The following is a 23,007-nucleotide window of genomic DNA, read 5'->3' as shown; positions in this document are numbered from 1 at the left end:
GTTGTTGTGTAGTGGACGGATGACGGGCACGGTCAGATGATCGACGAATTGTTCCATTATCGAAATTTTTGTTAAAACCGTATGTGAGGTAGTCATTGTGCCACTTAAATATTTCCTGTAGTATGCCATAATCAATGTGGTCCACACAGTGTCTCCATGGCCTGAGCCTCCCTAGTGTTGCCCTTCTAAAGTTCTAGTTGCTGCTTGATTCTTCCATGTAGGATCTTGGATAAAATCTTGTATGTACAGTCTACAAGAGGGACTCCCCTGTAGTTGTCCGGATTGCTCTTGTTCCCGTTGTTGTGTAGTGGACGGATGACGGGCACGGTCAGATGATCGACGAATTGTTCCATTATCGAAATTTTTGTTAAAACCGTATGTGAGGTAGTCATTGTGCCACTTAAATATTTCCATATTTCAGTAACAGCGCGCTCTCCACATGCTTTTTAATTTTTTGTTGTTGTGTGTGTGTTTCATCTACTTCTCAGAAAGTTGAATGGTCTAACTTGTTAGGTTGGGTTTGTATTCAGGTATTTACATTGATTTGTAAGAGTTTGTTGTGTTCTTTACAGTTTGAAATTTTATTAAATGCTTTTACCACATTTTCAGCATTTTCTTTCCTACTGTGTGCTACACATCCATCTTCATATTTCAGTATTACTGTGGGTACTCATACTGTTGTAATTGTTTCCCAAGCATTTTGTAGTGGTTCCTGGAATTGGTATTGTGGTAGTTATCTTCTGTAGAGTGTTCGTCTTTATGGAACCCTGTCTTGATTCTCTTAATGTTTTGTGTGAATGTCCTCCTTTCAGTTTTGAGATTAATTTCTTCTGATTTGTGTGTTTCAGCTTAACCGTGCTCACCTTTTCTTCATGAAATCTGTCACATGCTGGTGCCCACCGTGCATATCTTCTTCGTAGATTCCGAGGAGCTAGATACTTGGCTTTTTTTTATATTTGGTATCAGTTCCTCGATTATCTATTATGAGGGTTGTCCGTAAAATAAGATTCCCACGGCGCTATAGTCCTGAAAAGTGCGGTTACGGTGTATCCCGCAATTCTGTTGTGTACCTTGGTTGTGCCACTCCAAATCACCTCCCTAGCGAGCTGCCTGCGGAGCTCAGTCTTGGCTCGGCAGCTGTACGTGATGGATCTCCCCCACGCTTCGCCCGCCAGGTGTGAGCTGCACTCGGTGAGTCATTTCCTGTCTGCAAAAAAACATTGTGCCAGCAGAAATCGATTCCCAGCTATGTGAAATCTATGGAGACAAGTGTATGAGCGTACAGCACGTGTGCAAATGGTGCAGAGAGTTCATGAATGGGTGTACTGACACCCACGATGAGGAGCTTTCCGGATGGCCATCTGTTTGACAAGCTCTCTGAAATGATCCCTGATGTCAGCAAAACCTCTATTGACAAGATTTTGACGGAGCATCTAGGGTACGCTAAGGTTTGCGTGAGGTGGGCGACAAGAATGTTGACCGAAGACCACAAATGTCAACTCGCTGAAGCGGCCCAAGAACTTCTTCGAGATCACGGAACTCGTGGTGAGGAATACCTCGACTCCAGAGTCACTGGAGACGAGACTTGGGTGCACTACCGCACACCCGAAACCAAAGAAAAGTCCAAACAATGGAAGCATCCAGAGTCACCGAGATCACGTAAATTCAAACAAATGCAAAGTGTCGGTAACAGTGTTTTGGGACAGAAAGGGGGTATTGTTGTGCAAGTTCTTGCCCACCTGTGCGACAGTCAACACTGCCAGGTACTGCGAGACACTGCAAAAATTGCGCCATGCAATTCAAAATAAGAGGAGGGGTATGGTGTCAAAGGGGGTGCGTTTGTGCCAGGATAACGCTCGACTGCACACCGCTAGAGCCACCGATGAGCTCATCGCAAAATTTGGATGGGGTATTGTCTAACACCCACCCTACAGCCCGGACTTAGCCCCAAGTGACTACCATCTCTTCCCTGACATTAAGAAACACCTGCGTGGAACGCATTTCGGCGACAGAGAAGAGCTGGAAGAAGCGGTTCTCGGGTATCTGCTGAGCTTGGCGGCACATTTTTTTTACTCGGGCATTCAAAAGTTCGTACACCGCATGCAAAAATGTATTGACCTCAGTGGCGACTATGTACAAAAATAGGCTTAAGTCTGAACTTTCCAAAAATGTACGTATTCATGAAATAAATATGTTTTACACAGTGGAAAAAAAAATTGGGAGCCTTATTTTACGGACACCCCTCGTAATTTAATGGTTTGTGTTATTTTTAATCAACTGGTGTAGGTTGTACTTCCTATTTGTTTTATTAGTTTTTCCAATACTTTTCTGTAATGGGGTGAATTTGATTTTAACTTGAACTATGTAGTGGTTTGAGTGTATGTCTTCTCTCAATACTTTTGAAAGTGTAATGTAAATGGCTAGATAAACACCTTCTCACCAAGTAGTGCCAGGAGAAAACATATACAAAGATTAAAGATCTTTTGTAGCCAGTGGACCTTCTTCTGGCAGAAGGGTTGATGAGAGAGGAAGAGGGGTGTAGGAAAATGACTGCTGAGCTTTAGTAACCCCAGGTCAGACAGGATGAGAAGGAAGAACTCTTTCCGTCATCTGGGTTCAATGTACATTGTACTGAGAAGAGAGAGATGAGTTCGGTGCAGAGAACTAAATTTAATCAAGACTTAGTCTTCATGGACCGTACTGTAAATATCTTGACCTCGCCTACATCGGCACCTATACTCTGCAAACTACTGTGAGGTGCATGGCAGAGAGTATGTACCATTTGTGCACCAGTTATTAGGGTTTCTTTGTGTTGAGTTCACATACAGAGTGCAGAAAGAATGATTGTTTGAATGCCTCTGTGTGTGCAGTAATTATTCTGATGATCCAAGTGAGTGATATGTAGGGGGTTGTAATATATCTCTATAGTAATCATTTAATGCCGGTTCTTGAAACTTTGTTGAGAGACTTTCTTGGAATAGTTCCCATCTGTCTTAAAGAGTCTGCCAGTTCAGTTCCTTCAGTATCTCTGTCCTACTTGTTAAACAAATCTGTGAACATTCATGCTGCCCTTCTCTGTATACATTCAACATTCCTTTTTTTTTTTTTTTTTTTTTTGCATAATGAGCACTGGAGGAGGAGGTGGAGATTAGTCTTTAACATCCTGTCAACAATGACGTAATTTAGAGACCGAGCACAAGCTCGGATTAGGAAAGGATGGCAAGGAAATCGGAGTGCTCTTTCAAAGAAACCATCCTTGCATTTGCCTGAAGCAATTTAGGGAAATCACGAAAACTAAATCAGAATGGCTGGAAGTGGGGTTGAACCTTCATCCACCTGAATGAAAATCCAGTATGCTAACAACTGTGACATCTCGATCGGTAGACACGTGCAGATGAGCCCCTTGCACCCTAGGTGCACGTGCACTTACACACAGAGATGCGCGCACACAAATTCTTTCCATTAGAGTAAAATAGTGTAAACACCAACAGTGTAATATTACCAAACATATTTGCTTCACAGTGGGCTATCTATATTAAATTATTCATGGTTGCAGATCACAAACTGTAAACTGTAATGCAGACTACAGAAACCACAGTACGTGTTGACAAGATACACATTTCTTCTTTATTTTTTCAATTTTTTTTCCAAATTTGGGAATACTTCACATAAGAACTAGAATTCTGTATTTGCAGAGAGTGAAAAGGCAATGTTTTCCTGTTATTTGACAGAAAGAAAATAAAAACCAGGTAATGATGCTGTAATTTCAGGGAAAAGAAGAAGAAGAAGAAAAAACAGTTTGCTCAAGGGGGTAATTATAGTGTGAGGAACCTCCTTCCCTTCAGTTGGCAAGTGCAACAGATTTTAATCTGAAGCATGTCGTAAGCTCATATCTATCTCTTTCTGTGCAGTTACGACCGATCGTGCATGATTATTTCCTTCTATATCCCCAGCAATTGTTACAGACAGGCATCAATTAATTAATGAACTCATTCATTCATCATCATGTTCCCCTGTTCCCATCAAGGAGGAGATCCTTTGGTGAAAAACAAGTCAAGCTATACATTAATAGAGAAAAAAACGTAACGGAAATTTGATTTGCTTACTGTTTCAATAGCATACTGTTGCTATAAAGCTTAATGCCATCTACATTTAATCAAGTAAATTAATAAGGAACCTGCTTCTTTCAAAAAAGCTACTGCCCTATCAGTTTCACCAAATAGCTGCTGTTTATCGACTATAGCAGCTTAATGTTCACGTGATTGGAGTGGGTATTTTTGAAAGGAAGTATGTACCTGCTTGTGTAAGTAACGAGATCTATCTATAGTACATTATTATGAGGGGCACTCAATAAGTAATGCAACATTTTTTTAGGCCAGTTTTTGTTGAAAACTTGCAGTATTTGCATAGTGGAATATTCCCTCTCGGTAATGATCGAAGCAGACTAAATGAATTAAAATTTGTGCCGTGGCGAGGACTCGAACTCGGGTCTTCTTGCTCGGTAGGCAGAAATGCTAAGCATTACAAAACCACACCACGATGGTCAACATTGCTGCACAAACTACCTTAGCTGAGTGCCCTCCCAAACACAAACTTCAATTCATTTTTCCCTTACATATTGTCACTACTGCCAGGGCTCTCCAATATTGGCAAGCACCCCAGCATTGGACGTAATGGGTCGTCCTTGTACCATTGGTGGATCTTATTTCGTCTGCTTCGATCATTATGGTAGATAATAAAAAGAGACTTAAATGTCTCAGGGAAACATTTAATTATAAGATCACCAATGGTACAAGGATGACCCATTACGTCCAATGCTGGGGTGCTTGCCAATATCGGAGAGCCCTGGCAGTAGTGACAATATATAAGGGAAAAATGAATTGAAGTTTGCTTTGGGGAGGGCACTCAGCTTAAGTAGTTCGTGCAGCAATATTCACCATAGTGATGTGGTAGTGTAATGGTTAGCATTTCTGCCTAGTAAGCGAGAAGACCCGGGTTCGAGTCCCGGCTGCAGCACAAATTTTAATTAATTTTGTCTGCTTCGATCATTATTGTAGATAATAAAAAGAGACTTAAATGTCTCAGGGAACCATTTAATTATAATTCCCACTCGAGCTCGTACAGTTTCGTGAAGTAGTGGCACTACACGTAACCTCCAAAATGCCATCTCTAACAGAGGTGCCAAGCAGAGTGCTGTCGGTGAGCTGCTTTTGGCAGAAAACGAGAGCATCACTGATATTCGTAGGCACTTGCAGGATGTCTGCAGGGCCGTGCTGTGAACAAAAGCTAGGCGAGTCATTGTGCGAGGACCACCATCGCGACGAGCTCCTGACAGATCTCCCACGTGCCAGCCTGCAGCACGCAGCTGTGACACCTGCAGTGTTTGAATGTGCAGACACTCTCATGTGAGGTGTTAAACGGATCACAATCAAACACCTTGCTGCACAACTGGAAGTCTCTGTTGGGTTAGGGTACTCAAAGGTGAATGCCTCCTGGGTTACTCACTGCATAACAGATGACCGTACAGAGCAGCAAAGGACCGTCTCTGCAGAACTGCTCGCATGTCACGAGGCTGATTGTGACAATTTTTTGTCTGACAGTGTCTCGGGCAATGAAATGTGGGTTCGTCACCCTGAATCGTAAACAAAATGGCCATCTGGTACAGTCGGGGTGACACTCTTCTGGGACTCTGAAGATGTTTATTCTGTCTGATGTCCTCCCTTGCGGTACAGCGATCACCTCGGAAGTGTTTTGTGCGACCCTCAGGAAATTGAAGAAATGACTTCAGCATGTACACCCGAGAGAAACTCACAAAAATTCATTTTTCCTCATCCACCCTGCGTGAAAGAACTTGCCCCTTCTGACAGCCGTGTACTGCAAGTCTCTAGAGGAACGGAAGGTTCCAAATGGTTGGAAAAGAGCACAGGTAGTTCCAGTTTTCGAGAAGGGTCGTCGAGCAGATGCGCAAAACTATAGGCCCGTGTCTCTGACATCGAGCTATTGTAGAATTTTAGAACACGTTTTATGCTCGCGTATCGTGTCATTTCTGGAAACCCAGAATCTACTCTGTAGCAATCGACGTGGATACCGGAAACAGCGATCGTGTGAGACCTGACTCGCTTTATTTGTTCGTGAGTCCTACAAAATATTAGATACGGGTTCCCAGGTAGATGCCATTTTCCTCGACTTCTGGAAGGCGTTCCATACAGTTCTGCACTGTCGCCTGATAAACAAAGTAAGAGCCTACGGAATATCAGACCAGCTGTGTGGCTGGATTGAAGAGTTTTTAGCAAACAGAACACAGCGTGTTGTTCTCAATGGAGAGATGTCTACAGACGTCAAAGTAACCTCTGGCGTGCCACAGGGGAGTGTTAATGGGACCATTGCTTTTCACAATATATATAAATGACCTAGTAGATAGTGTCGGAAGTTCCGTGCGGCTTTTCGCGGATGATGCTGCAGTATACAGAGACGCCGCAGCATTAGAAAATTGCAGGAAGATCTGCAGCGGATAGGCACTTGGTGCAGGGAGTGGCAACTGACCCTTAACATAGACAAATGTAATGTATTGCGAATTCAGAGAAAGAAGGATCCTTTATTGTATTATTATATGATAGCGGAACAAACACTGGTAGCAGTTACTTCTGTAAAATACCTGCGAGTATGCGTACCGAGCGATTTGAAGTGGAATATAAAATTAATTGTTGGTAAGGTGGGTGCCAGGTTGAGATTCATTGGGAGAGTCCTTAGAAAATGTAGTCCATCAACAAAGGAGGTGCCTTACAAAACACTCGTTTGACCTATACTTGAATTTGCTCATCAGTGTGGGATCCGTACCAGGTCAGGTTGACAGAGGAGATAGAGAAGATCCAAAGAAGAGTGGCGCATTTCTTCACAGGGTTATTTAGTAAGCGTGATAGCGTTACGGAGATGTTTAGCAAACTCGAGTGGCAGACTTTGCAAGAGAAGCGCTCTGCATCGCTGTGTAGCTTGCTGTCCAGGTTTCGAGAGGGTGCATTTGTGGTTGAGGTATCGAATATGTTGCTTCCCCCTACTTATACCTCCCGAGGAGATCACGAATGTAAAATTAGAGAGATTCGAGCGCGCACGGAGGCTTTCCCGCAGTCGTTCTTCCCGCGAACCGTACGCGACTGGAACAGGAAAGGGAGGTAATGACAGTGGCACGTAAAGTGCCCTCCACCACATACCGTTGGGTGGCTTGCGGAGTATAAATGTAGATGTACAACTCAGATTTCACACCTGCCCACTTCCATCTGTTTGCTCCAATGACGGTTTCACTCTGTGGGAAGCAGTACGCGGGTGATGGGGAGATTATTGATGCAGCAGGACTTGTTTAGCCATTTATTGTTTTGTTTGTGCTATGTCGTCCTTTTTGGTGCAAATATTTTTTACTTTTTCCGTGCAAGTAATTGTTAAGTAAAGTAAACAAAGTTCTTTTTGTTACACTTTCAAAAAATCCTGTTGTATTGAATAATTGTTCAGCGTTTGTTTCTATAACCATTTTTTTCTGTTTCTAAAAGGGTTCCAGTCTTCACAGTTTCTGAAACATCCTTTCATCCTTTTTTTAAGTTGGATAGCTGTATTATCTGTTTGAGTATTGTTAATGTTTTTAAATATGGTATGTATGAGTGGGATATGGATGGTGCTTATGGAGAGGTCAGCAACTCTTGAGTGTTCATAGACTGATAACTCAGTCACCATAAGAAAACTACTGACGAATTTTTAACATGTTGCAGCCCTGTCAGCAACTGTGATAAATGAATACGTCAAAGATTCGCCTCAGTTGTGAAAAGTTACCGGTCTTTACCCAGGTTTCAGCTGGTGATCTAGCCTTCTTCAGAAGCATAAAATAAACTAATATGTGCCAGAATACGGCACAGTCAAACATAAAAAGCTAAAGTACCGTGGTACCATGTCAAGCTACTTTACTTAGCTGAGGAACAGCCCCGGCCCCACTTCGTGGAAAGCGGTCAGTTAGCCACGGACGCTGCATTGGAACTCACAGCGACATGGTACCACGGTACTTTAGCTTTTTATGTCTGACCGTGTCTTATTCTGGCACGATTAGTTTATTTTATGCTTCTGAAGAAGGCTAGATCACTCTAGCCGAAACTTGGGTAAAGACCAGTAACTTTCCGCAACTGAGGCGGATCTTTGACGTATTAAACTACCGATGTGCGAGCACAGCCGTGAGTAACAGCTGGTTACTGTAAAATTACACTCACAGCACAGAGGTGGATTTCTTACTCGACTCGGCTGTAGTGCTTTCACACTGTCTTCTGGTAAAAGTAGCAAAACTCTCGGTTGCTCCTGAACGGTAATCCAACTGTCAGCTCTTTCCTGCACGTTTCTCGACTCTGTGCCAACTAGTGTGGATTCCAGAAACATTGATCGTGGGAAACTGAATGTTAACTTTCCTCACGTGGCATCGTGAAAGCGGTGGATTGTGATAGTTAGCCAGTACTATGCGTACACTTAGAATCGTTTGTACAATCATAGGTGGTACCGTGCGAAATTAGCGACTGGGCTGAATATTTCTCGGTAGGGAGGACACGGCGTTTTAACGTGGATGAGCGTATCGTCTCGAATGGAGAGTCATTGACAGATGTAGAAGTAACTTTGGCTGTGCCCCATGAAAGTGTGTTTGGACCCTTGCTGTTCACATTGTATGTCAATGGCCTTGTAGACAATATCAATATTAACATCAGACTTATCAGATGATGCAGCCGTGATGAAGTACTGGCTGAAAAAATGCTATGCAAATATTCACGTAGATCTTGATAAAAATTCAAAGTGATGCATATTTATTTTATTTATTTATTTATTTATTTATTTAACCTGATCAGATTAGGGCCATCAGGCCCTCTCTTACATCGGACCAGTGTTCCACACATGCAGCATTTCACACATCAGAGTTACATCATGAACATAGTTTAAATGAGAAAATTAGCTTACTCTAGTGACAATATGAATAAAGAGTAGTGACTAAGACCTAATAAAGTAAATGCGGAAGTATTTTTACAACAGTTGCTATACATACAGATTATGATAAAAGCAATAATAATAACAGTAAAACAAAGAAATCAAATAATAATGATAAACATGACTAAGACATAATAAAGTAAATGCTGGCAGTATTTTTACATCACGTCCTATACATACAGATTATGGTGAAAGCAATAATAATAACAGTAAAAAAAAATCAATAATGACAAACATGGGAAAGATTGGTAATAGTAATGAAGGTTTGTGCAGATGTACATTAATATCTTGGTGTGTAAAGTAGATGTTTACTAGTATAGCGAGTTTTGGGTAAAGGAGGTTTAAGGAGGGGGAAAGAGGGAACTAATGAGGTGAAGTGCACTCATGTACAGAGGAAGGCATTACTGTTGCTTAAGTAGATACGTCATTAACTGTTTTTTGAAGCCGGTCATGTTTTTAAGTTCTCTAACATAACGAGGGAGGTTATTCCAGAGTCGGGTTCCCGCTACTGTAAAGGACTTGGAGAAGGTGACTGAGCGATGCAGTGGAACGGAGAGGATTTTATTATGATGGGAACGTGTGTTTCTGTCATGTTGTTCCGACATGAGTGTTAGGGACGAGGAGAGATATGAGGGACAGTGTACATTTATAAGGCAGTAGATGAGACAGAGTGTATGGAAATCTCTGCGTTTGTCTGCACGCAGCCAGGACAATTTTGCATATGCTGGTGAAATGTGATCAAAAAGTCGAACGTCACAGATATATCGGACGCAGGCATTAGTGACCAGTTGGCAGCTTGTTTTATATGTTGGAAAATGTAAAATTTTGACCTTCATAAATGATAAAAACTCTCATATGGTTCCATATCAATAAGTCACACTTGTAATAAATCAATTTGCGCAGGTATCTGGGTGTAACACACATACTCATTGTAGGTAAAGCAGGTGACAGACTTCAGTTGACTGGTTGAATACTAGGGAAATGCAGGCAGTCTACAGAGGGGTTTGCTCACAAAACACTTGTGCAACCCGTCTTACATTATTGCTCAAGTGTGTGGGACCCACACTGAATAGGGCTCGCAACTGATATTGAATGCATGCAGAGAAGGGCAGCACAAATGGTCACAGGTTTGTTAAATCCATGGGAGAGCATCACAGAGATGTTGAAAGAACTGAACTGACAAAAACTTTCACGTGAATCCACACTTTCCCAAGAACACCTGCTTACAAAGTTTCAAGAAAAGATAAATCTAGAGATATACTACAACCCTCTACATTAAACTCACTTACGGATTGTGACGATAAAATTTAGAATAATTGTAGTAAACAGAGAGGTATTTAAGCAGTGATTCCTCCTGCACTCCATAGCAGTTGGAACAATTTAATGTTCCTCTACATGTTTACTTGCAATTATTGATCTCTGGGTCTGAAATATACTTAAGTAAGACGGGAACAGTGCAGACCTTTGGATTTGCTTGCCATTGCAGTGTTGAGTATTCTCAAAGTTAAATACTTCAACATATGTGGCAGTCTCTGGAATAAATACAAAGTATTCTTCTGCAACCATTTCCTGTATTGTTTCACAAAATACAAACACTTCTTCTATTCACAGGTGTAAAACGTAGTAATTTTTGGTTTTTACGCAGAAACTTCATTTGGAATTCGGTTTCATTTAATTTAATTCAATTTGAGTAGTTGCAAAGGAAATGATTAGGTTTTCAGAAACAGTTGCTCAGTTAAAAATTAATATTCCAAGAACCATAAGCTCTAGAAGGTTGTGGTATCATTTAAATTCTAGTGGAAATCTTGCTGCATAAGTTGGTAAGCTTGACAGAACAGTTGTGATTATTGCTGTTGGTAAGTCTGATATAACAGTTTTGATTCTTGTCTGTGTTGATCATGCAATGTGCGTGGTACAACAGGGAAATGCACTGCTGACGCTTTGGAGCCGTCTGCTAGCAATACCATCAATCAGCTATCAGAGTACTAAAGTCAGGCCATGCAATAAAAATAATTTAGATGGTATGAAAAAGCCTCTGTTGGTAACCATTTTCCCCAAAATATCCATAGATGATAAGGTGATCCACATCCTTTGTTCAGGCTAGTGGTGTAAAGATAAAAAAAAAAAACTGAATCAGCTGTAACTTTAGATAAGTTTACCTACAAGAACTCCTTACCTGAGCCTACTAGGCACTATAGAGATTTGGCAGATTCAGGTCTATTGAAGAAATGTCTGACAGGGAAAACACAAAACGTGAATGAATCATTCAGCAATGTAGTTTGGGCAAGAGTAGCTATTTGTCGGGCTACATACATTGAGGCTTTGTATATGTGGTGCTGTCATTACAGTTATTGATAGTAATACTGGTAGACAAAGAGCTGTTAGTGAATACACGAACCGTACTGGGGAACTGGACAAGGTGCAAGTCGACAAAGCTGAGCTACGAGGCTGCTAAGTGTCTGAGGAGGAAGAAGATGCATTCAGAAAATGTAGATGATGACAAAGACTGCAGTGCTGCCATGTTTTAACTCTTGTTTCTTTAATTTAAATTTTTAAATTTACATCATCTTTAAATTTTTTTAACTTAAATTAATTTGCAGTTGCAATTTCTGGAAAATGAAATTTTCGCAAACAAATCGTGCACTTTCTCAGCTACTAGGAAAGATACTCTTGACTTTTTTTTATCTTTACAGTTAATTTATAACACACTTGTGATGCTAACTCTCTGGAATGGTTGACATTGGGTATATATTTCCAGTAAAATGCACAAAAATTTATGGACAAGTGTAACATAAAAGATTCAAACGAAAAGAATTCTAACTTGTAAAGTACATACTACAACCAAACTAGAGGAGTTAATTATATGACACATGTATAAGTAATGTGCAAAAGTTTTATTAATTTACATGAAGTAGGTATTGAGAAAATGGGTCACAAAATTAGCAAATTTAATATTTGAGAGATAGGCCGTTTGTACTCCCTGTAAAGTGTGTTTGAGTGAGAAGATCGTTCTGAATGTGGGCTCTTAGACACAACAATCATTTCTATTCAATTATGTGGCTAGTTTGCCTAAATGTTGTGTTGTATTCCAGTAACAATGTTTTAAATGAAGAAGCTAATTACTCTGAAACTAAATGAGCCCAAATATTGCTACCATAGTTTTGTCATTGGCTGTAGGGATACTTCACTTATTTATACATCTTCTTTATCTACTTTCTCAGTAAGTTAGTAATAGTGTACAGATAAGTTTACATCTGAACAGTGATAACAAAGTTTTAGATCACTGCTTTTTTTTTATAATTAACAGTTCCCAGGTAAATTAGCTGGTGCATTAACTCCTGGTAGTCAAAGGAACGTAATAAATATTGAAGTTAAGGTAGAAAAGTCCTGTGTCTATATTTGAGAATTTTAGGCACTGTGCACATTTCATATAAATAAGGAATACCAAGAGATTTTCAAAAGAAAATAATACTTGCAGGGTGGCGGAGGGACGAGGGATGACAAAAAAACCATAACAAACAAATGGAATCTGCCTGCTTTGTTACAGACTCTGTGCTTCCTCTATGTTGTGAACATCAATCTATCATTTTTTTAATATTGTTATAATAATGTATAACTTACTTTTTTGAGACCCCTGTGTGTGTGTGTGTGTGTGAGAGAGAGAGAGAGAGAGAGAGAGAGAGAGAGAGAGAGAGAGAGAGAGAGAGAAAGAGAGAGAGAGAGTGTGCGGGGGGGGGGGGGGAGTTCAATTTTATCTCATGATTTCTTTTTCTTTTTTTACAGTATTTGGTGTATTTCAGTAGTGCCACCATCGGCACCCAAACCTGAGCAAACTTGGCCAGATGATGAAAGAAACAGGAAAATTACTACATTATTAGGTGAATCAAACATTATGCCAAATGATTCAGCCACCAACAAAATGCATTTGGGAGTCGCCACGAAAAAGGAGTCACACGACAGAGAGAATCAAGACAATTTTTTGTGTGGCTCAGTGAAACAGGAACAGGTAAGAGGTTTTGTGCTATGGGAGAAAAGCTTTGAATATGTCTCCAATATCACTGGAAACGAAAAGTATGTATAATAGTGACAGAAACACTGTGGTCAGTCAAAGTTTGTGGAATGAAAAACAAGCTACAGTCATCAACCAAAAGTGTGCCTCTCGGCATCTTCTGATGTTTAATGGCTATATTGCACATTGATTCCTGTAGGTAAATGGTTCATTAAATGAATTTGTGGCTGATTCCAGTCTCATCTCCTCCACCTCCACCTGCTGTCGTCGTTGTTGTTGTCGTCGTCTTCAGTCCAAAGACTGATTTGTTGCAGCTGTCCATGCTACTCTATCATGTGCAAGCCTCATCATCTCCGAATAAGTACTGCACCCCACATCCATCTGAATCTGCTTACTCTTTTCATCCATTGACCACACCCCACCCCCTCCCACATACACACTCTTCCCCCAATACTAAATTGGTGATCTCTTGATGTCTCAGAATGTGCCGTGTCAACTGATCGCTTCTCATAATCAAGTTGTGCCTCAAATTTCTGCTCAGCACCTCCTCATTAGTTATGTGGTCCACCTATTTCATCTTCAGCATTCTGCTGTAGCATCACATTTCAGAAGCTTATATTCTCTTATTGTCCAAGCTGTTCATCATCCATGTTTACTTCCATAAATGGCTACACTCCATACAAATACTTTCAGAAAAGACTTTCTAACACTTAATTCTATATTTGATGTTAACAAATTTCTCTTCTTCAGAAACGCTTTCCTTGCCATTGCCAGTCTACATTTTATATCCTCTCTACTTCGACCATCATCAGTTATTTTGCTCCCCAAATAGCAAAACTCCTTTACTACTTTAAGTGCCTCATTTCCTAATCTAATTCCCTCAGCATCACCTGATTCAATTTGACTACATTCCATTATCCTCAGTTTGCTTTTGTTGATGTTTGTCTTATATTCATTCATCTGCTCATCCAGGTCCTTTGCTGTCCCTGACAGAATTACTGTGTCATTGGCAAACTTCAGAGTTTGTATTTCTACTCCCTAGGCTTAGTTTGTATTTCTACTCCCTGGGCTTCAATTCCTACTCCATATTTTTCTTTGGTTTCCTTTACTGCTTGCTCGATATACAGATTGAATAACATCGGGGATAAGCTACAACCCTGTCTTACTCTTTCCTCAGCCACTACTTCCCTTTCGTGCCCCTCGATTGTTCTAACTGCCACCTTGTTTGTGTTCCAGTTGTAAAGAGCCTTTTGCTCCCCATATTTTATCTGTGCTACCTTCAGAATTTGAAAGAGAGTATTCCAGTCGGTATTGTTAAAAGCTTTCTCGAAGCCTACAAATGCCAAAAACCTATGTTTGGCCTTCCTTAACCTAGCTTCTAAGATAAGTTGTAGGGTCATTATTGCCTCGGGTGTTCCTTGCCTGCGAAAGGCAAAGGTCTCAAGTTCAAGTCTCTGTCCGGCACACAGTTTTAATCTGCCAGGAAGTTTCCTATCAGTGCACACTGTGCTGCAGAGTGAAAATTTCATTCTAGTTCCTACTTTTCTTCAGATTTTGAACTTATCTTCCCCGAGGTTGGCTTCTACCAATTTTTCCTTTCTTCTGCAAAGAATTCGTGTTAGTATTTTGCAACCATGGCTAATTAAACTGATAGTTCGGTAATTTTCACAGTCAGCAACAGCTTTCTTTGGATTTGTAATTATTACATTCTTCTTGAAGTCTTGAGTATTTCGCCTGTCTCATACATCTTGCGCGTCAGGTGGAAGGTTTGTCATGGCTGGTTCTCCCAAGGCTATCAGTAGTAGTAGTAGTAGTAGTAGTAGTAGTCTTGTTTTGACTTGCGTCTTTCAATGCTCTGTCAAATTCTTCTTACAGTATCATATCTCCCATCTCATCTTCACCTAATTCCTCTTCCATTTCTATAATACTGTCCTCAAATAGTTCTGCCTTGTATAATAGACCCTCTATATATTGCTTCCACCTTTCAACTTATTTGGTTAGAACTCGTTTTCCATACGAGTTCTTGATATTTGTACGGCTGCCTGTCTTTTCTTCAATGGGGTCTTATATTTCCCTGTAGGTGGTATCTACTTTTCTGCTAGTGAAATACACTTCTAAAGCCTTAAATCTGGCTTCTAGCCACTGCTACATAGCCAGTTTGCACCTCCTGTCACTCATTTTTTAGGCATTTGTTCTGTTTTGCCTGCTTCATTTGCTGATTTTTATATTTTCTCCTTTAGTCAATTAAATTCAATCTCTCCTGTGTTATCGAAGGATGTAGCCCAATTATATCAGGTGATGTTGACGGATTTAGATAAGAATATAAGGCACTAAAAGTAATTGTGTTTTGCTATTTGGGCAGAAAAATTATCGGTGGTTGCTGAAGTAGAGAGGATACACATGGTCCAGTCACATTAATTGACCACTGTCTGAGTGGCCAAGTTTGTAAACAGTTGTTATGCTACCACGGTTGAAGTATACCGTACGTGGCAGAATGGCACTATCTGAAATTGATGCCGGGGCAACTTCGGTGCGCCGCACCACAGGTGACAGGGTGAACGATGGCTGCAGAGACTCGTGCAGGTGAGTAGATGTACAGCTGTCGAGCGACTGACCGACCAGATGAACCGAGGAGCTACCGACAGTGTATCTCCGACAACCGTTCAGTGAACGTCACTGCTAACAGGCGTCCACAGGAGATGCCCGGCTCGTGCACCGATGCCGACTGCCGTTCATTGGCACGAAGGCTGGAATCTGCACACTAATACCACAACTGGACGTCCACCGGGCTGTGACAGGTGACCTTTTCGGGTGAATCGCATTTTATGTTCTGTCAGATGGCTGGCCGTTGGCACAAATGACCCTGCAGCAGTTGTCAGAAGGATCCAGACCGGAGGAGGGAGAGTTACGGTCTGCGGAATGTTTTCGTGGCAGCCCCCAGGTTATCTCTACATTCTGGAAGGCACAGTGGATCCACACAAGTACAGTATGTATCTATCCCCGGGGACCGTGTCCACCCGTACGTGCAGTTTGTTTTTTCCTCAGCACGATGGCATTTATCAGTAGGACAGTGCAAGTTGTCACACAGCTGGCAGTGTACGTGCTTGGTTTGAAGAGCACTGAGATGTGTTTACTGTACTCCCCTGGCCACCAAACTGCCCGGATTTAAATCTGATCGAGAATCTGTGGAACCACCTCTTTCGGGCTGTTCACGCCACGGATCCTCGTCAAAGAAAGCTAGTGCTGTGGTCACAGCGCTGGAGTTGGCACAGCTTCACATCCCTATTGGCACCTTCCAAAACCTCACTGACTCCTTTCCTGCACGTTTGCGGGTGCAGAAGGTGGTCATTCAGGCTGTTGACAGGTGGTCCACATTAATGTCACTGGACTGTGGAAAATGCAGACGGTGACAGCAAGAACAGACCGGTGATAGCAAGAAAAGCACTTATGAAAAGAGGAATTTGTTGAAATCAGATGTCAGTTTAAGTGTTGGAAAGTTCAAGGTGTACAACTTTGCTTCTATCGTTTTTTCTCCAACATTTGAGGCTTTAATGAAACAAATTGGTTACACATGTATGGTTCAAAGTATTTTCCATCGCTGGCCACTACTTTCTCCCAACTTTTGTTCAGTGTACAAATCCCGCGTCAAAAAAATTGTTCATCTTTTGAAGCGATCCACGATTTGATCCAATTTGTGACTTCTTCGTGAGATCGGAAGTGTTGGTCAGCCAGGCCATGCGCCATTGGTCTAAACAGGTGATAGTCAGAGCAAGCAATGTCTGGAGAATACGGCGGGTAGGGTAGGACTTCCCGTTTTAACGTTTCCAAGTACATTTTGACCTCTTTTGCAATGTGGGGTCGAGCGTTGTCGTGCTGCAACATAACTTTATCGTGCCTCACGCTGTATTGCGGCCATTTTAATGCTCCGCTCGAGTGCATTAATTGTGTTCGATAACATGCATCTGTGATTGTTTCTCTCTGCTTTAACACCTCATAGTACATGATGCCGAGCTGGTCCCACCAAATGCAGAGCACGATCTTGGAGCTGTGAATATTCGGTTTGGCCGTCAACGTGGAAGTATGGCCTGGATATCCCCTTGATTTTTTGGGTTTAGGGTTATCGTAATGAACCCATTTTTCATCCCCGGTCACAATGTGATGCAGAAATCTCTTCCGTTTTTGTCTCTGAAGCAACTGTTCTCGAACACACAAACTCCGTTCAACATCTCTCGGTTTCAGCTCTGAATCGTGCCCATAGCCTTGAGACATTTTGGAATGGCGTGCTGTGTCACTCCCACTGATCGTGCCAATTCTTCTGGAGTTTGATGCAAGTCTTCACTGAGCAATGTTTCCAATTCTGCATCTTCGAAAACATTATCTCTTCCACCACTATGCCGGTGTATGACATTAAAATCACTGTTCTTGAAGTGTTGAAACCACTCGCAACACATACATTCGCTAATAGCATCCTTACCGTACGTACTTGAGAGCATCCGATGAGACTCGGCCACTGATTTCTTCATATTGAAACAAAACAGTAAAACTTCCCACAAATGATGAGGATTAGTCTCGTAAACTGACATTTTCAATCAAGAACAACTTTATGGTGCAGACACAAATCGACTAATGTTTGAATGAGGTTATGTTGACTGAAGTCCAATTTAACTGCCTGACGTCTGCGATCTGTTTCTTTCGACCGCTACTTACCGTTGTCGCCACCTACCGGCAAACGGTGGAAGCAAAGTTGTACACCTTATATTTCCTGAAGGTATCTGTATAGAGTGTAGGTTTGGGAGGAGTGAAATGTGGAGAATAAGCAATTGAGACAAGAAGAGAACATAAACTTTTGAAAATATGGCGTTATAGAATAATGCTGAAGGTTAGATGGGTAGATCGAATAATGGAGGAGGAGATACGGAGTCAAACTAGGGAAAAAAGCAAGTGGGAACACAACTTGAGTGAAAGAAGGGATCAGCTGATGTGACACATCGTGAGGCATCGGGCAATTGTCAGTCGTGAAATGGTAGGAGGTGTGGAGCTAAACTTTTTAGGAGGAGACAGAGGCACGCTTTCAGTAAGCAGGTTCAATAGGACAGAGACTGCGATGGTTATACATAGATGAGGTGGCTTGCACAGGATAGGATAGAGTAGCAAGGGGAGCTGCATCAAACCTGTCCTCAGGGTGAAGATCATAACAACAACAACAACAACAACGTTGCAAATTAAAGTTGGCTGTAACTGATTTTTTTATATTAGTAACAAACACCATCTAGGACTCAGTGTATTCGAAAGTGAGTACAGCATGAGGGTTCTAAGGTCTTTGTAGAGGGCTGTGCAAAGTTATTGGAGATCTGTGTGTTCATTAGTTGCTTTTGCCGAGTCAGCACTTCGCAGACTGCCTTACGGTGCATGGATGATGGTACTTAAGTAGCACACCCATTGAGCACTTTGTATTCGAATGGTGTGTAGAGGGGGTGAATTTTGTGTGCATGATCTTTACTGTGTGCTTAGTGTTTATTAGAGATAATATTTCATGAGATGAATGTGTGTGGTAGGGATATTTTGCTTTGTTCTTGGACAGACTTTGATTTTTAAAAGTGATTGTAGTAGTCTTTAATTAAGCTTCTCCCTCATGAGTTTGATGGTGTCTCAGTTCATACATTAACAACCAGAAACATCCACTACTGTCTGTAGATTATACTAACAGCAAATGATGCTAGTAGTAATCAACTTACGCTAATAATGTTGGCTACCATCACTACATTACTTTAAATACATATTTTAGTATAAAAGCATGTACTTTGAAGAAAATCCTCTGCTCGTCCAAAGAAAAAGAAATCACTACTCCGATGCAGTTTTTAGAGTGCTGAGGCTTTGAAGTCACTGCTAGAGGTACACAGGTGCACACCCACATGAAAACATGTCAAATGTCCGTGGTGAAACAGAGGCTTCAGAAGAAGAGCAAAGGGATATAGCACATTTTGTGACAGTGGAAGAAGTGTAGGGAATGGGAATTCATCAAATAATGGCACAAGTGAGTGAAGAGCATTTAGTGCCGAATGCGAGGGTAAAGTTGTGGCACAAGTGATTCAAGCAAGGATGGATACCATCAGCCAATGACGCGTGATCTGTAATGCTGCACAACACTACTGGTACCATTGTCTGACAGGTTACTCGAGACTGGCAAGCTACAGTGGCAGCCATCAACCCAGGGATTGGATTGAGCATTGGACTTGCATCGGACGTGCTCTACTCCCCTTACACTTGTGCCATTTTTTGATGAATTTACATTCCCAGCACTCCTGCTGTGAAGAAATGCACAACACCCATTTGCTCTCCTTCTGAAGCCTCCGTTTTCAGTGGACAGGCGACATGTACAAGTGCTTGCCCTGTCGGCATACGGATGTGTGCCCGTGACCCTCTAGAAGTGAATTTTGGGCGTTGGCACTCGTGTAGGGACCACACCTTCTTCAGGAAACAGTGGGATTTTGGTCCCTTCAGCAGTTTTAATTATGCAGGCGCAACCCCCCTTTTTTTTTTCCCCAGTGACCCTTGTACATCAGTTGAATGAGATATGAGGAGAAATGGGTAATACTGTAACCTTTTCCTTTGTTTTGAATATCAGTGTGTTTCAAATCTTCTGTCTGACTCATTTTATAGATTTATTTATTCATCCATCTGCAGACACAAATATATGTAAACATATACAATTACAACACACAAATATGAGGAGCATTCAATAAGTAATGCAACACATTTTTTAAAATTATTCCCCACTGCTTGTATGTCCACATGATAAAACTCCAGTGATCAATGTCAGAGCCAGTGTCTTGCCGAATCAATAACCTTCCTATCATATACATTCTGCTTCCCATTCAGTGCATACTTCATTGGGTCAAATAGATCGAAGTCGGAAAGTGTGAAATCCAGGCTGTAGGTTTGATGAGGAAGTGTTCAGTAAAGTTTTGTGAGTTTCTCTCATGTGTGTGTGTGTGTGTGTGTGTGTGTGTGTGTGTGTGTGTGTGTGAGGCCTTGTATTCGCATAGAAAAGGGGAAGTTCATTTGCATTTTTGTGGTGATGAACACGCTGAAGTCATTTCTTCAATTTACTGATGCGCAGAAATCGGACAGGTTTGCACGATCTTGTTGCGAAGATGACAAATGCCGTGCCCAGCAACTTACTGTGCTTCTGTTCACTGCCAGGTCCTCGTAGACATTCAGCAAGTGCCTGTGAATATCTGCAGTGTCCTGTTTTCTGCCAAAAGAAGCTTGGTGACAGCTGTCTCCTTGTAACACACCTCTGATACAGATGCCATTTTGAAGGCTACGTATACCACCAACATCTGTTGGAATTTCATAAAACTATAGGGTCTCAAGTGAGAATATTCCACAATGTACCACAACAAATTCCACATTTTCAACGAAAATTGGCTGAGAAAATAATGTGTTGCATGACTTATTGCACACCCTTTATAAACACATAAATTGTTTGTGTTACTACATTACATGTTTGTACAAAATATTTTGCTGTTCTTTTGAACATATTGTAAAGTGCTTCTTAATTGCAGTAATTAATCAGTAGTATAATTGTCAACAAAATTTACCCATCACTTTAGGTAATCCTTCACAGTGTACACACTTTTCTAACAAAATTTTTTTAAAGGTATTCTTGAAGGCACATGCTAAAGTTTTGTCTTCGATCTGCTGTGGAAGTTTATTGTATAATTGAATTCCATTATATAGCACACTATTTTGGGTTTTACTTTGTTTTTCCTACTGAGATGTAAGTGCTGGCCAGATATGGATCCGTGTTGATGTAGGGATCTGTTCGTTGGCTACCGGTCCACGTCTTTCTCCATGTGGATCACTGTTTGCAAAATGTATTCACACAAAACAGTTAGAATACCTGTAGATTTAAAAAACTCAGAGCAGTGAGTGTTGCTACTTTTGTCATAATTTGGGCAGCCATTTTTTTTTTTTTTTTTGTAGCTTAAAGATTGGAGGTATATTCTGATCAGTTGTTCCCCAGCACATTATCCCATTACCAATTGCAGAATGAATATATCCAAAGTAAATTGTTCTGATCCACGTGGTACTACATACAAAAATGTGTTATCCCAAGTGAAAAGCGTACTGAAACTAGTTGCTTCCCAAGGGCAATTATATGCTCATTCCACTTTGCTTATTGTCAGTATAGCTCCCTAGAAATTTTGTTTTCACTACCTTCTTTGTTTTTTGTAAAAGGTTAATTTGTCATTGTCTGCCGAGCTGTGTACATACACGAATGTTTCTTCAGCTTTGTCATTTAGTAACACTTGGTGATGCATACTGATTGGAATACTACTGTCAACAGCAAACAGTTCTGTTTCACTGTGTGTGATACACTAGGGAAAATAATAGATATATATTGAGAAGAGTATTGGGCCAAGCACACTTCCTTGCGGGACTCCATTATTAATGTATTCAGGGTTAGCAAGGTGTTTCATGGTATGATAGTAGTTCGTTTGAGAGATCTCGGACCTGTTGCACTTTGTTTTTCAGGTATGAGCGAAACCACTTATTTGTTGACAGTCAACAAGTTATGCCCATTTGCACTGGAATGTAACACTCCATTCCATAGACTAAAAAGGGACACACAGTCTATATTGAAAATTCCATCCGCAGGACCTGGCAGGCCTGTTGTTACCAACTGACCGCCATGCCATCCTATGCCAGTGGCGTTGGATGTCGAATGGAGGGTCGTGCGATCAGCACGCCTCTCTCCCGGCCTTCGCTACTTTTCGTGGCCTACAGCTGCTGCTACTTGTCGAGTAGCTCCTCAGTTGACATCTCGATGCTGATTACATCCCCTTCCCGTCTTTCCACTGAGGAAAGATCCCCGGCAGTAACAGGAATTGAACCCAGCTCTTCTGTGTGGAAGTCCGTGCACTGACTGACTGGCTACATACTACATAGGTGGACCCACACTGTCTATACAGAAATTATTTCTAATTTCAATGTTGTGACTAAGCTGGGGGACAGGATAGGAAGACATTGGGCTTGTGTTGTGGAAGACACCAGTTTGTTTGCCATCTAGTCATCCACATTTGCTTTCTTTCATTTTCCAAAACAGCAGATGGCAAATGCTGGCACGGTCTCTTTAAGAAGGATGGAACAGTTTCCTTCCACAATGTCCCCGAGTCGGAGCACTTTCTGTGCCTATAATGACCTCACCATTGTCAACAAGGCATTAAACACTTATCTTTTTCATTTGTTTTTTGTGTATTATGGCTCTGAATTTCATAGTTTGTCCTAAACACACTCTTGTTATTACAGGATAAATGTGTTGGTACAAAAAAAGAATGTAAGAATCCCTAGGATTCTGCTTGGTGGCCATTTATCAGTTCTTACTTAAGTAGAGTGAATACTTGTTTGACTTCAGCTGCATTGGCCCATAATTTTATGCTTTAGGACATAATTAGGTGAAAGTATGCTGTCGACTCCTTCTGTAGGTGAACACCGCTGTTTTAATATTCTTTATTGATGTTAATTTGGAATTGCATTTTTGAAAGCTCATAAGGATTTGTTGTTACTCTTAACTGCTTCTTGTGCTAGTTTAGCATGTCAGACTCTTGTGTTCCAGGAGTATGAGCACATGACTGTGAAGAAGGAACCAGTAGAAGACGCTGATGAATCTATGTATTCAGCAACTGAAGAGGTGAGAGCTCCATATTTTAAAAGTAGTTTCTAGATATTAGAAAGCTCTTGTGGAATGCAAATAATATGAGAAGTAAAGGTATTACTTGCTAAGGTGCTGAATAGTCGGAAGGCGTATCACCAAAACGCTAAGCATTGGAGTTGTTACCTTTACTTCTTACGGGTCCCAGTTCAATCCCCGGCTGGGTTGGGATTTTTCTCTGCCTGGGGACTGGGTGTTGTCCTCATCATTTCATCAGCATTCGTGAAAGTGGCTAGATTGGATTGCGTAAAGATGGGACTTTGTACGAGCGCTGATG

General features: G+C 41.3%; 1 protein-coding gene and 1 non-coding gene across 13 annotated transcripts in view; both read left to right on the top strand.

Moving 5' to 3' along the window:
• The window catches only part of LOC126213448 (THAP domain-containing protein 5-like), a 261,788-nt gene that overhangs the window by 5,730 nt on the left and 233,051 nt on the right, over nt 1-23,007 (top strand). For 7 of the 12 annotated variants that reach the window (XM_049941199.1, XM_049941201.1, XM_049941202.1 and 4 more), the window contains 2 exons: nt 12,787-13,009; nt 22,635-22,709. The exons of 4 other annotated variants lie outside the window; for them this stretch is intronic. In XM_049941199.1, coding sequence (XP_049797156.1) covers nt 12,787-13,009; nt 22,635-22,709 — 298 coding nt within the window. The remainder of the gene's footprint in view (nt 1-12,786; nt 13,010-22,634; nt 22,710-23,007) is intronic. One more of the 12 variants, XM_049941198.1, reaches the window with a different exon arrangement.
• Nucleotides 4,944-5,016, top strand: Trnat-agu (transfer RNA threonine (anticodon AGU)). The gene has a single exon. It is a non-coding gene; the product is annotated as a tRNA-Thr (tRNA).

This window comes from Schistocerca nitens, chromosome 11, assembly GCF_023898315.1.
Source record: "Schistocerca nitens isolate TAMUIC-IGC-003100 chromosome 11, iqSchNite1.1, whole genome shotgun sequence".
NCBI lineage: Eukaryota > Metazoa > Arthropoda > Insecta > Orthoptera > Acrididae > Schistocerca > Schistocerca nitens.
This window is presented reverse-complemented; position numbering and strand designations above follow the sequence as displayed.